A 14,700-nucleotide genomic window follows, 5' to 3' on the forward strand; every position below is an offset into this window, starting at 1 on the left:
AACGATAACAGAGGTGGGAATTACATGGAAACATTGCTCTCACAATGCCCAATCGTCTGCAGCGTCATTGGCCGTTATGAATGGCTTATCGATATGTTTGAGCGCATGGTCTCCGCAGAGGATACTATCCCTGAGTTAGCTGCACATTGCTCGTCCTGTCTGGTGGGGGTAGGTATTTACCAAGCCTCTGCTATCAACCCATCTAGTTCTTTGACTATCTCCTCCCGTCGAGAGGAACTTATGTCACTGTTGTTTAGCTGCGCTTGCAGATCCCGTATATACTTCCTTTTGCCACCGGCCCCCTCGAGCACCTCCTTTCCCAAGCAGTCGCTATGGAAGGCGTGTTGACATGGGAAAACGAAGAATTGCCGACTCAGAACTGGTAGTGAACAAAGCCAACACTTTTCTCCGGGTTCCACGATGGCGTAGCGCATATCCAAAGCCGCAATTTCGGTTCGGATCTGTCGCGCTGTATGTGCTGAGTTATCCATTTCCTGGCGCAAGGCATCAATATGCCGAGAGTAATCTTCCAGAGCACTGCATATCTCATCCTTGAAATCATCGATGACAACAAAGTCTGGAAAGAACGGAATCAAGTCTTCGATGCGGAGGAGTTCGCATCGACGAAGGAACTCAATGGCATCTTTAATGCCGGTTCCAGGTTGTTGGATCTTCTTCTCGGCCACGAGGAGCCATAATTTCTTCCGAAGCTTATCATTCCCCTCCGGTCTGTCAGCAATGATAGCTGCTAGCTCAATATCTTCATGCTGCAGAGCCAGCTCTACTGCTTGGAGATACTGTCCCATAGCGCTGTAGATATGGATGCATGACTGAAAGCGCTGGTGTTGAATACAAAGACGAAGGGCAAAATCCGCATCATAAGGGGGTGGAGATGATGCTTGTGACTGAAGATAGGTTAAGAGCCCTGCTTCTGAGGAGGAGATACTCAAAGCATGGATTGATATGAGTGTGTTATGCACTGCGGGTGAGGGTTTTGGGTGGTTGACGATGATGAAATTGAGGTATCGGACAGCTTGGTTCTGGTTAAGCGGAACATTTGACATTTTATTGTAGTTCAACAGAGCAGGTATAAGTTTCTCGGGGTCAAGGTTCGTCTGCCGCATCAAGATATCAACCAAACCAGTAGCTGCATGGGTCATAAGCACACTGCTGTATTTGTAGAACACGTCAGGGTCACTTTGTCTCTGGAGAACATTCAGAGCCTCTGGCCATTTCTCGCGTTGGATCCAGTAAGAAAGCACATAATTGTGGTCGCTGACGGCTGTGGCGAAATATAGCAGCTCCTCTTCCCGACCGTGACTACTGATTATGCCATACACCGTCTTTTTATCGAGGTCCGACTTATACTTAGTGACGAACTCCTGAAACTCAGAACGGACACCACTGAGTTGGCCTTTGATATCTTCAGTGCTTGTTCCCTCCGTCACTTCCGCGCTGGTGGCGATGTTATCGTCCAAGGAGTTCAGCTTGGTCATGAACACCTCTACCAACCAGCTTGCAACCATTACCCGCTGCATTGACGACGATTTTTTGTAGGTTGATAATTGGCCAAGAAGGTACTTCCGCAAAGCGTCGTGCTCCCCGCCATTAATCAGAGTCAAACAGACCTCCTCAAACCCCTTGCTACTCTTACCCCAGACTTTGGCCGCCTCCTGATATCGGCCTTTGCTAGCAAGAAAGTCACCTGAAGCAGTGGAAACCACATCCTTTTGTGTGCTGGAGCGTGCGTAATGAAGGGCTTCATCAAACATTTGCTTCTGCAGAAACACCTTCCAGATATCTCTGTCCTCATCCTCGACTGCGATCTCGAAGATTTCTTGATTGGTGAATAACCAGTAGGTATGTTGTGTAGAGTCTGCCAAGAGACCCAGCGTACTCTGTGCCGGTTCCAGTACGGCCTGGTCATAAACAATCTCTTCGTTCATGCGGTTCACGGCAATAACCCTACCCTCGACGAGGGCTAGAATATGCCATTGCGAAAGCGTCATAGCAGTAATAGGATTCTGAATAAGCCTTTTACCTCCTCGTGCAGACTCAGTAGCTGGGAAAAATGACCGCGGAAGCATATTCGCTGTCTCAAATGGTTGGTTCACTTTCTCAGAAGAGTATGGAAGCTGGCCATGATATACACCTTGAGAGCTAAGCCACGCAAACTCCTTCGCATGGTTACCATCCGCAGCGTTTGGTGATATGGCCAGGGCTGAAGGTGCAGCGTTTGAAGCCTTTTGTGCCTCATACACTAAGGGTGTTTCTCGTTGGAAGAGATCGATGTATATGGAGCCTCCACCTTCTCTTCCATGTCTTCCTGTCCGCCCTAGGACATATATTAACTTGCTATGGGTCGCTATCAGCACGCGCCTCTGCTCCGACTGAGTTTGAACCAACTCCGCCCAAAGTCCTGTCACCGGCGAAGCCTCCGGCACTTTATAAACAGTGGTGACATATCTTTCCTCGCGGCGATAGAACTCGGTGGAGGGCTCGATATAAGCCTCATAGATATGGCCATCTGTAGTTCCTAGAAGTATCTCCCTGGTAGAAGCCGTCGGAAGCGATGGGTTCCAGGCAATACTCTCAATTGAAACTCCCTTCAACCGCGACAGTGGCTTGGGTTGCCTCGACTGGGTGTGGAGATAGTAGTTCTCACCAAGGGTGGTGGTAATTATCAAGTGGGATGCGGAAGGGTCCAGGAACATGCGACGAATAACTCCTATTTCCGAGGATTTCTTTGGAAGGTCGATATCTAGAAAGGTCGTATTAACATCGCAACGAGGCGGGGACTTGGAGATTCAGCGAGTCACAGGGCACAACATACCGTCTATATCTTCGGGAGCTTCCAGGTCAATTCTAAGAATACGATTGGTTGCGAGAGCCAGAATGAGTACATTGTTCGCAACTTGCGCAGCGACGAAATCCGCAGCGAGCGGGAACTGAAGCTGGACACGTCGGACATCGAAGAGTGCGGAGTCGGGGGTTTCAGTTAAGTTGCTGGGAGCAACATAACCGTTTGATGCATCCAGCGCCATGATGCGCTAATAGTGACAAAAGGCGCTATATCATAGCGGGTTCCCCGAGAAAGAGGGTCGAGCAGTTGCTAGAAGAGCTTGTGTCAAGCTGTTGACTGACAATTGATACCGATAGGGCGGGATGGGGAAGCTAGACAGCTGTTGATGCCTTGGCATGACTTTCGCTTGCCTGAGGCACACATCCTATTTTTGTTCTATCATAATGAAGCATTTCTTATAACTAGCACAACCAGTTACCTACTGTAGACCAGTCTACCACAGATAAGTTCAATGCACCGTACAACATACAGGCTCCTTGTTATACAGAATCCCACCCCTATCATCTATTTCTAATGTATTTGCTCGTAGTCTATACACAGTAACAACTCCCCCCTCCCCCCCGATTTGCGTAGCTGAGATAAATAATAAGACAAGTGGCTGGGTATCAAGTGCCTCTCTCTAGAAGTGTAGGGTCATGAAAAGCATTAATCATGGAACTGTCAAAGATGCATCGTTCACATTACAGAGCACTCCCGCTCCAGCTTTCGCCCAATCCTCTTCTCCTTGGACTTCCCTTTGTTTTTGGTGCTTTCCTTTCCGCGTGTAGGACTTTTCTCGTTGCTTTCACTGCTTACGGACATAGCCGACATAGCCCCCTCGCCTGGCGGCATATTCTCAACGGCAAATTCATCGTCCTCAGTCGAGAAGCCATCGCTGTTGACTTTATCCCTGCTGCGTCGACCGGTGAACCGTGAGAATGTAGCACTAATTCTGCTTTCGCTCGTTTGGCTCCCCGCACGACTGCCAGGTGCGCTTCTCCGGTTCCTCGAGGTATGCCGAGAAAATGAGAAGGAGTTCCTCCCTCTATCATCGTCTTTTGGGGCAAGTCTCGGTGACGTCGATGGAACCGTTCGTACCTGAAGTCCTCCAGAGGCATTCGACTCAACTGCGTCGGAGAAAGCCACACTATGTTTTCTGTCATTCTGCTCCAGAGGCAGGATTTCTGCATTATCCGGAGCGGTGATTTCAAAGCTTGGCCTGTTCGAGCGGAATCCCTCCGTACGGCAGCTTTCAGGAAGATCACTTCCCGAGGTGCTTAGTTTCTGGGATATTGCCGAAGGGTCTATTTCCTGAGCATCATCTGACATTTCAGAAGAAGGCGCCGTGTCTGGGAGATTGACCGCCGCAGCATCTTCATTGACCGGCAGGATTTGGTAAAACAGAAGATACGGCGACTCGTGCTTCAAGGCTCGTTCAATATCAACTAAAGTCACACGCTCCGCAGCCAAGTCATCAAATCGCATCCAATATTGGGGCGTATCTGAAAAAGCCGTCTCCGAGCTATGAGAACTGGTCGGGGGAGCACCAGCACTAGTGCCCCTGACAATAGCAATGTAATGCCCTGAGTCAACCGAGTTGCCTCTATGGCAAATCATTGCCTGCAAGGACAGCTTAAAATTCCCGTATATCGGACCCTCTTCATCCAAGTTATCATCTTGGATAAAATGAGGCAGTCCAATCTCGGTTGGTATATCAATGAAGGTATTAAGTCGGATGGCTTTACCATTTGGTAACATAGAATAACGCTTTAGGCACATTCCCAGTATTGGTCTTTTTGATGAAAAATGTGCTGCAACCTGTGCATCATTGGTCGGCGTATTATCCGTATACCAAGCTAGATCCATGTTATCACCCGCGAGTATAAGGAACTAACAGTAGGACTTACGTATCAAACTAAAGAACTGCCATGCGGGCATCATGACCTCTTTCCGATATGAGCCTCTTCGTTGTGATGTCACGTTTCCATCGCCTTCTGAGTCAGGAATAAAACGTTCTTGAACGATGCTGCTTCGTCTGGGCTTAGGTGTGTTTGAGCCACTTGATTCCGTCACTGACGAGATTGGGGTCACTTCATCAAGTCGAGGAGGTGATAAGGTTGTCGGGGATGTCGAAGGGGATGGACTAATTTCCACTGTCTCAACGTGCGTCGTGAAACCCTTCGATAGTGAATCTACTGATTTAGTAGACCCCACAGTGTTACGCCGTTCAAGGTGTCGTTTCACTTCTATACGATTGTTGAAGTATGATTCCAAACAATCCTCGAGTGTGACGGTGTTTCCATCATGAGGCTCCGGTATCGCAACCTCTAGTAATCTTTCATTAACAAACTTGTGGTCATCGCTCGCATCTTCCTTTCCCGTATGATAGATGTCCATTTTTAGAGTAAGAAGGGGTAACTCCAGCGTTCCCGTAATAAATGTGAACGCTTCCGATGTATCCTGCTGGCGTAGCTTGGCAGCATCTTCCCAGCCACATTCAGCTAGTGCATCCTGCAGGTGTTTGGTCTTCAAGCATTCCGTCAGTGTCTCTTCTCATTGCAGTGTAACCAGAAACAGCGCACGTACAATATCCGTTGTTATAAGTTTTCCTGACCGCAGCATGTTGACCCAGAGCCTTAACAGTATGACAAGTTTTCGACGAGGCTCGTCATTGAAGGATTTGTATAGGATAGCTTCAAAGCAATCTAAACGAGCAAACATCGCAAAAAGAAGTGCATCTAGATAGCAGGTAACTCCTTGGCGATTCTCTGCTCCCAGAAGCTTCGTCCTTGGCGTATAACCCCTTATGATTCCTTCTATAGAGTCCTCGAGAAGTAGCAGCAAGTCAAATGCTCTGTCTACATCTCCCTGGGCATGTGATGATTGTAGAGCATAGCCAAAGTGCTCCTCTTCAAGATTGGTGATACCGAGCTGCGCAATGCGACGCTCAAGGAGCTTGACCTGCTTTCATAAGCTCCACTGCATAGGTCATGCACCTAGAGGCTACCTTTCTCACCTTCTTTTTTTCCTCGTCTGCATCTACCGGTGCTTGGGTCGACGAAAAGAAGCCACGGAAAAGGGGACGAGAAAGAATATTCGAAGACTGCAAGAAAGCAATATTAGCGAAACTAGGCTTATCGAAGACTTCTTCTAAGCGATCTTGGGTTGCGCTGTACCTCGTCTTTCTTTCCATATCTGCTATTTCGCTCGCGCCTAGTGAGAAACCTGTGAATGCCGCTCATTTTGTACGCTATAATGTGGCTTTTGCTGATTAGGGTTCAGAGCAGGAGACAGGTGTCGCGGAATGAGAGTTAGATATACGTCGACATGAGGAAAGTATTAATTCAGGCTCTAATATTTCCATGAAGCGTGTGAGAGCAATTCTTAGTAAGGTTACTAGACATATCATGTGTCTAGTTCTTCTGACTGGGATCTGATGTGAGTCGAGGAAATTGCGTATACTAGGCTTCAGCTGAAATCGTCCAGTGACATCACATGTGGTGACACGAGAGCGATTCGAATAGAGCGCCAGATCCAGCAGGCGACAGCGGTCAGTCTAGGGAAGCAAAAGTGCTGCGAAGCCCTAAAGTCAATAGCCCATGACTTTGGCACCGGATCGGCAGCGATCTAAAGTTATGGATGCCTAGCTTGCTGGGTTTGGCGCGGGGATGATTGAAGCTGATCACATGTGGATCCTCCCGCTGCCTTTCTTTCTGCGGAGCTTTTGTTCGTTGCCTGACATGGCCGCCAGACCCTTCAGGCAGCTTTATCGTGTTCACGTGACCATGTCCCGAAGTCGATGTGTCTCCGATCCGGAAAACAATTTTTGGGATGCCCGGTCTGAACTAGTCTACAGCGACAACGTCCCTTTGTAGACCACAATGGCTGCTAGTGAGCCATCCAGATACCTGGCAAGGTCATTGCCACGGGCATTTGTGCCCACCGCTCGCCCACAGGGCTTCTACTTGCGGCGCAATGTCTCCGACCAAGCCTCGTCGAAGGCGGCGCCGGCCGACCTCAATGAACTTGAATCGGTGACTTCTCTGACTTCGACAACGCTTTCTGGGGCTACTGTGAAGTCATTCGATCCAATTGCAAGGACCAAGGCACGGAAGAAGCAACTGCCACGCAGTCGGTGAGTTTACCTCGACCATATCGCGATCCGGATCGAACCTTCCGGTCAACGCTCGTCTCTAACCATTAACTTCCAGTTATCAATTTCGTTCTCCCAAATATGATCGCGGTCCCCTACACCCTCACCAGCCCCCTCCCCCATCCGATCCCTCTTCCCGACTCTACGTTCCGGGCCCTTTCTCTCTTCCCCGAGTAGAGCAAACATACCAGTCCACCGTCGCGTCCGACATCCTCACCCTCTGCTATGTTCACAACCCCCCGGGTTTTAAACCACCAACTAAGGCCCCCCGTCTTCGCTCATGGGATGATAGCTCTCCATACCACAAGAATAGGCCGCTCCGTGGACCCCGAGGAGGTGATGTCCTCCGCCTTCTCCGGAAGCCGATCAATTTCAACAATGTCCCCCAGCTAGAACGCATTACCATTCACAGTTACGTCAAGCAGGCAGCCCAGGAGAATTCGTCATGGTTGCATGTTGCAGGAATGGCTGTTCAGGCTATCTCCAACGCTCGAGTGGAAACCTTCAAATCGAAGACCAGCGTGGCCACCTGGAGTATTGCACCTGGCAGAGATACCGTTGCTGTGAAGGCGGAGCTTCGTGGTGAAGATATGTTGCACTTCTTTGGAAAGTTGGTTGATGTTGTTATGCCCAGGATCAAGGATTGGGAGGGTGTCAAGGGTAGCAGTGGTGACAGCAGTGGAAACATCACTTTTGGCCTTGAGCCTGAGAACGTGGCTCTGTTCCCTGAGATCGAGGTGAACTATGATATGTGAGTCTTACCACGACGCCAGTACCGGAGAAGGGCCGCGCAAGACATTTGGCTAACGTACGTTCGATCTTTAGGTATCCCCCGAAGATGATCCCCGGTTGTCATATTACCATCCACACCTCAGCCAAGACGGACAAGGATGCCCGGCTTCTCCTCAGTGCCATGGGTATCCCTTTCTACGGAAAGATGGTTGACTAAAGGAGCCTCAATGATACCCATATTCTGGGGAAATCTACAAGATTTAATCAACGCTTGACAAAGGCCAGCCCTGTACACCCGAGCGAATGTTTGTACTCTCATCTTCGTTGTCTTGGCATTGAATATGTAACATGGAAGTTTTGTTGACTCGTTAAATTCATGTAAAATATGCTCTATAATATTAGAACTTTTATTGCACATTATCCCATCCGCTCTGGTTGGTCGTTTGACCATTCAAATATTGTATTAGACACCTACCTCCTCACTTGTGGACTGGATTGAACGTCCTTGATATCTCTAAAACAGTGAACATATATATGTATATCATTAAGATCCCTCAGATCTGCCAGGACAGAACCCCGCTTATTAAAACACAAGAATAGAATAGTTGAAGTTCGTGAATTGAGAACACTTTATGTTCAGTTCTATACAACATCATTTCATCATGTCGACAATGAAATTATAACTGGGCTGGTTGGGGTAACCCAGAGAATTGAATGTCCAGAAAGTCTGTGATACTGGGGAGTGGTGAAGTAACCAAAGAATGATAATAAAGCACAAGCATTCAAAATTCATAGATCTTAAAATCTCAAAATGCTTAGCGGCATATAAGCCTGGGGTATTCCTCAATCTCGATCAGACATTGCAAAATATTTTTTTTCTTTTCTTTTTTTTGCTTTTCACATCCAGCCGGACTGGCTTCATGCAATTGGCGTGGCGAGGAACTGACACTTCAAAAGCTCGTCAGCACTCGGCCGTTGCTCATAGTCAACTTGGAATGTCATGTCTAGGAATGCAACAGCATCCTTGCTTGCATGCTCTGGCGCAGGCGGTCTGGCTTTGTTGCTGCCAATAGCGAAAATGGCCTGCAGCTGGCTGCAGTCAGGGAAAGGGTGAGCGCCTATAAACATCTCCACGACCAGGCACCCTAAGCTCCAAATGTCTGCTTTCTTGGTGTGGGCGGTCTGTCGAACAACTTCAGGTGCCATCCAATATACGCTACCCTGCAGCGACGGTCGGTGTAGATGACCACCTCCTGTGCCACTGGCCCGAGAACCAAGGACTGTAGAAGCTTCCACCCGTTTGGAAATACCGAAATCCGAGATCTTGATACCACCTTTGTTGTCCACAAGAATGTTTGCACCCTTGATGTCACGATGTATAATATCACGGCTGTGCAGGTACGAGAGACCTGCCAGTATCTGTCGTACAAAATTCTTGATTAGAGGTTCTTGGAAAGTGTTGTATTGCTTGAGCATTGTAGCAATAGATCCACCGGGAACGTATTCCAGGAAAATGTTCAAATACTGGTCATCAGCAGCGGTACCGAGATACTGGACAATATTTGGGTGGTGAAGCCCTTGTAGGAGTTCAATTTCATGTTTAAGCGCGGTAACCATGCTGTTCTTCCGTTTGTCGAATTCTGTGCCTTTGGTTGCCGATGGTATCTCAACTTGTTTGACCGCCATAAGCTCTCCAGTGATCGCATGCAAGGCCAAAAACACACTTCCAAAAGATCCTTCACCAATCAAAGAGCCTTTCATCCAATTCTTAGGCGCGAAGTTGTTTCCAGCGAGGAAGTCATTAAGACCATCGTCTTCCTCTTCACCATCTTCAGCAACTAGAACGCTCAGTCGTTCATTCAGTGAGCCTCCGTCAGTTGCAGCAACACTTGCATTCTCATCCACGAGGCTCTGACGAGATGTACTGGGATCATCGGAACCACTATCGAAAGAAACGTATGATTTGCGATTTGGCTCAATGGGGGACTCTTCCTGAAGCGGTTGAAGGGAGCTTGATGCGATAGAATCTCTATACGTTGCTTGAGGAAGGCTGAACTTGGAAACTGAAAGAGGCCTCGAAGCGCGAGTGGGCTGAGCACCAGTATTAAGCCAGGTATCTGCAATACTGGGGATAGGGGGTGCATCTCTTAAGCTGGATGCGTAACTTGTATTGCTAACGACACTCAATCGACTTGCTGCACGGCTCAAGCGCTGCGACCTCCGAATTGACATGCGCATGGTCTTCTCAATATCTTCCCGGTGGTGACTAGGGAAGTAAGATGTGATCTCGTGGATAATCATCTCGCTAGGTGGTCGAGCACCAAAGAACGAGCGTAATTTGGATACGGCGTGTCGCTCCGTATTCAGCACTTGCTGCAAATCATGCTCACTCGAATTCTGATGCCGAGCAGACATGGGGGAAATCGGTTGTTTTATATTATGCCACGGTTCGCCGGTGAGTTGTTGAATCTTGAACTGTGTGCGTGGATTTGAGCTATTCAGGGCATTGATATGTGTCGCTTGGCTTTCATCAATGGCGAGTTGAGAGGCACGCCGAAGCTCGTCCGTGTCTGGCTCTCCAGCATGAATCTTCCGTAGTATTAGGCGGCCACGCTCGGATTTGTGGTTGCTTTCGCAAATCTCCATAAGCTCATGATCCGCCAGCCTCCTGCAATTTGACGGGTCTGGCTCTAGGCCATCTAGCACATAGAAGCAGTAGTTCCGATATTGATGCTCGGGAAGTTGCAGCTTCTTGAGCACACACGCTATGATATCATCAGCCGACTTGCAATATTTGATGTTCAATACTTTGGTTTGTCCGCCAGTATAGATTATTCTAATAACAGGCGAGTTTGGGGGAAGAGACCCCATTGTCAGACCATCAATGCTAGGGTTTTGTCTCAAATGACTCCTTTGCGCCTCGTTAGGGGTCGGTGGGTTTCGACTGGCACCGGAACTACCAGAGGAGTTGTGACCGAAGTAGCCTTGCCCTTGTTCCTTACGAGTGCTCTCCATCGGGCTAGCGACATAACGTTGGGCCCGCAAGGGCGATCCTGGCCGTGACGGTGGTTTGTAGCCATGGGCATTATCGGCGGTGTGAGAGAAACGACGATTATTCAAAGTCGGCTGGCGGCCAATGGAGGGACGACTAGATTGGGATGAGGCGGGTGTATATGCTGACTCAAGCGCGGCCAACTGATCCTACATCGGATCAGCAAAAAGCTCCTAACTCGCAATACAGTAACCTACAATGTTCCTTTGTTTTCGGTTGGCAACCGATTTGTTCCTGAGCTGCTTGATAGCGACGAATATGCGTACCCGATCACCGACTTTTTTAATACCCATCTCTTGCAGAATCTTCTGGTCACACTCGATAAGATTGTTGCCATTGAAGTTGTTCGCTATATGCTGTCAGCGTCTGTTTATAGTGCGTGACTATAACATAAGTGGGATCCAAGAGCTACCTTTGAACAAGGATTCATATTGCCCACACTTGATGCTATGTAACCATGTTATGACCTGCTTCTCGTCCCAAGACCTATCGAGGAGTCAGCTTCCTGCGATCTTCTTCTCTCAACGGCGCATGAACAACGTACCTGACTGCCTCAAGTCCATCCTGTGCCTCCGAGAACTCCGACTCCGTGGGGCTCGTGAATGACATCCCATCCTGATGGGTTGTAAAGATTGCTTTCTGGGATGGTCCAGAGTGGTAAGATGTTGTTGGTGTCTGGGATGTGGACATCCCCAGTGGAGAAGAGTACGTAGTCTTTGCCAGCATGATTGAAGGGGGGAAGCAACCTTGGAGCCTCGTCCCAACCGTCCGGCGATAACTATAGATCACGTCTGCAAGCAACTGTCACCCCTTATCCTTTCCCCCTGTGTAACTGGCGAGGAATTGGCTCGTGCGGCGTTGTGGAAACGTCAAGTCCCAACAGACATCCAGAATAGTCTAATGCATGATACAGAGCAGCCTGCAGGGTTCCAGGTACATATTAGCTCCATCAATTTCCTAAAAGGGGTATGACAGACGAAGATAAGGATCAAGCGAGTATAGATTTCCAAATATAGAAGAAAACGAGATGAGGGTCCAAACACGGGAAATGGGTTCGTACCAAGGTCAACAAAACAGCGACTGTACCGCGAATCGCAACCAAACACACGGGATCAACACTCTCGTCCGAGCCTACGTCCGAGTGCACGATCGGAGGTTATCAGCGATAACGCTCCCGCTAACGGACGGATGATAAGAGGGGAAGAAAAGGTGAGAGGAGGTGGGATGGCGCTTGAGGGTCAGAGAAGGGCGATGGACAGTAACCGGTGATCCCTTTGGGAACCAGATGGCGAAGGGGACGTGGTGGAGAGGGAGGAAAGCAACAACTGTTGCCGTGCTCGCTCACCTTAAGGTTTTTGCTGGTATCTAAAACCGTCTAGTCTCGTTACAGACTTGGTATCTGTCTGGGCCCGATCGGAGGGGGGGGGGGGAACGATGGGCTCCTCCGACATGCGTACTGTGTGGGATCTCCTCAAACACGCCGCGCCGGATGATAGGCTGTCAGGGGCCCCGATCTGAAACAACGGGCCATCAGCTGTTCTCCTTCCGAGCCTTAGGCTTCTTACCCTTTCCCGGTTTAGTGGCGGCATCCAACTTTCGCACTATTCTTAGGTGGTTTACGCTGTCGCTTCTACTCTGGTTCCATGGTTTCTGTGACCCTTCAATCAGTGAATAGCCGAGCAATTGCTTAATTATTGTCTATCGTTATATTTTTTTTTCTTGTGTACCCCTTTTGGTTGAGACTGAATGTGTTACAAGTTTGGCTGCTTCTTCCAATATTCTTCTAGTAACTGTATAGACAGGCAAGAAAGTATTGATTAATTACTACAATACTAACAACATTCCATACATCAGTAGGTCAGATCCTGGGGTTCATTGGTAGGTTCCATCATCAACTGCTCCGCGCACACACCAGTATCTAATTATGTCTACCCACAAATTCGGGCTACTCCTGATTTGTAAAAGCGGCACTACCACATCAGATAGAAAGAAACACAATAGAAACAGTACAGTAACTACTAGTAGTAACACATTTATCCGCAGAGAACAATGTGATTCCTCATTCAGGCAGGTCAGCTCTAGTTATCTCAGGTATATGTTCAGATTCAGTGGGATTTACCTGAGGCGACTGATCTAAAAGTAAGCAGTGTGAAACCAGCTGACGACTGCTGGCTCCATTATAAGGCGCGTCCTTTAAAGCAATCTTTAATATCGGTTGGATGTTAGAGAGTGTATTCCTATCCTGGTGGGTGTGGTACAATTGGTCTGGTGTTGTTTTTGGTGGGGTTTTGTAACAAGCCAACAGCAGATGCGGAGAACTTCGTCATTTATTCCTACAACACTGATAGCTATCTTCTAATCTCTGGCTTCGAGTGAAGCGATCTAGTGCAGAGTATGTAATTACCTGATAAAAATTAACATCCATTTCAAAGGGCCTTCATGTCGTAGTAATAATCATCTAGATTTGCCTTACTAATTAGACACCTTACCTATGTCAGTGAGGTAGTTTTATATGCAGATTAGCACAGCAATAGCATGAGGTACTCGCTGCCTCGTGTAAGCCAGCATATACTCCGGAGCCGGACACCACAACGAGATAAACCCCAAGAGAGTCAAACCGAATTAGTCTTAGAGTTGCATGATTTCGGGACGTGTGGACGTTCCCTGCCGACTCCCTTGTTAGGAAACAATAATACTAGTATTATGCCAGGTGTCCGTACAAACGCATTCAAACCACTGGAGAATATGGCAACGGATCGCATTTTCCGTCAATATATTGCTCCGGTTCTTGTTGCTCATTGGCATCCAGTCCTTCTGTGAAAAGGCTCGTCACGGGCCCAATAAATGCCGACCCTGTCATAAACGCCCAAGTCATCTTAAGACTGGTCCTCGGTAATAACGATACGCTGCCGGAATGTCAGTTCATATATTTAATAATCTGAACGAGCGTGTTCGCTTCTTGTGCAAGGCTAGAGGCCTGTTGCGCAAAGTACTGGGTAGGCCGCCAATTTGATGTAAAATTTACCTCGAAGATCACACCCCTAATGGCGACACCTATACTCTGTTCAGAAGAGCACGAGAAGATATATATCGAGGCTGCATACGTGTTGTCCTTCTCTACCACAGCTTGTATCCAGCAAGCGAGACTGCTGTAGAGCATACCCAGGTTGAGCCCGGCACCAGATTCAGGAAAATCCATTCAGGTATCATTGTGCGAGGACTATGCAGATAGAGCAAGCCCATTCCAAGCACCCTCATGAACCAACCCCCCAAATTGCCCATCGATAGCGACCCGACGTGCTAACATGCCCCACCTACCACATTTCACGCAGGGACAACAGTGGATATCTCCCGGAAAGTTGCGACTCCTAGGGTGATAGCACTATAGCTTTAAGCGTACTTGTAGTAAAATAGAAGATAATGGAGGAGGCACCATAGTATAACACTGTGAATAAACGTTCCCAGGTACTAATCATTGCTGTATGCTGCCTGGAAATGAACGAGTCGAAGAATGGGGTCCGGCGGTATCTTAGCCTCGTAGAGGATGAAGCTTGTGAGTCCAACTCTTCCTAGCACCAGAGGTACAACAGTTTACCAAGAGGGTCATGGGATGTCACGTTCCCCAGAAATGGCCAACAGAAAGCTCATACTGGAAGCAGTCGGAAGAAAAATGCCAAGCTAATCAAATTGGAAAATCCTTGAGAAAATATATCCAGGCATCTTCCTCAGGTTTAAAAATGCGATAACTGTAACCAATTCAATGCAACGGGTAAGAAGATTGATCCAGAGAATCTAAGTCCAGGAAGCCGCCTCCACGAAAGCGCCATCTATTACTGGTCCGGTAACTGATCCAATAGTCCATACGGCGCTTTGACAACCAAACTATGCTCCTCGCTCACGTCAAGGTACGGGATCGGCAAT

The 14,700-nt window shown here is 48.3% G+C and overlaps 3 protein-coding genes across 3 annotated transcripts; 1 reads left to right on the forward strand and 2 right to left on the reverse strand.

Annotated features, from left to right (window-relative positions):
- Positions 1-39: 39 nt before the first annotated feature.
- ABOM_006966 (vacuolar protein sorting protein DigA) lies at positions 40-4,780 on the reverse strand (the record flags this gene model as incomplete). Its single annotated transcript, XM_022534095.1, has 7 exons — positions 40-124; positions 283-2,761; positions 2,834-3,006; positions 3,543-3,755; positions 3,823-3,887; positions 3,941-4,344; positions 4,750-4,780. The coding sequence occupies 7 exons, from the start codon at positions 4,778-4,780 to the stop codon at positions 40-42; spliced, it is 3,450 nt and encodes a 1,149-aa protein (XP_022388140.1).
- A 1,937-nt stretch (positions 4,781-6,717) lies between these two features.
- Positions 6,718-7,944, forward strand: ABOM_006967 (mitochondrial 54S ribosomal protein uL5m; the record flags this gene model as incomplete). The annotated part of the gene is made up of 3 exons (XM_022534096.1): positions 6,718-6,977; positions 7,054-7,746; positions 7,821-7,944. Coding segments are annotated over 3 exons (1,077 nt in total), but the record flags the coding sequence as incomplete, so codon positions are not given.
- Positions 7,945-8,645: 701 nt separating this feature from the next.
- On the reverse strand, positions 8,646-11,505 carry ABOM_006968 (STE11 family mitogen-activated protein kinase kinase kinase; the record flags this gene model as incomplete). The annotated part of the gene is made up of 4 exons (XM_022534097.1): positions 8,646-10,928; positions 10,977-11,128; positions 11,192-11,265; positions 11,324-11,505. The coding sequence occupies 4 exons, from the start codon at positions 11,503-11,505 to the stop codon at positions 8,646-8,648; spliced, it is 2,691 nt and encodes an 896-aa protein (XP_022388144.1).
- Positions 11,506-14,700: the final 3,195 nt, after the last annotated feature.

The sequence above is a fragment of the Aspergillus bombycis genome, assembly GCF_001792695.1.
Source record: "Aspergillus bombycis strain NRRL26010 chromosome Unknown contig00055, whole genome shotgun sequence".
Lineage (NCBI taxonomy): Eukaryota > Fungi > Ascomycota > Eurotiomycetes > Eurotiales > Aspergillaceae > Aspergillus > Aspergillus bombycis.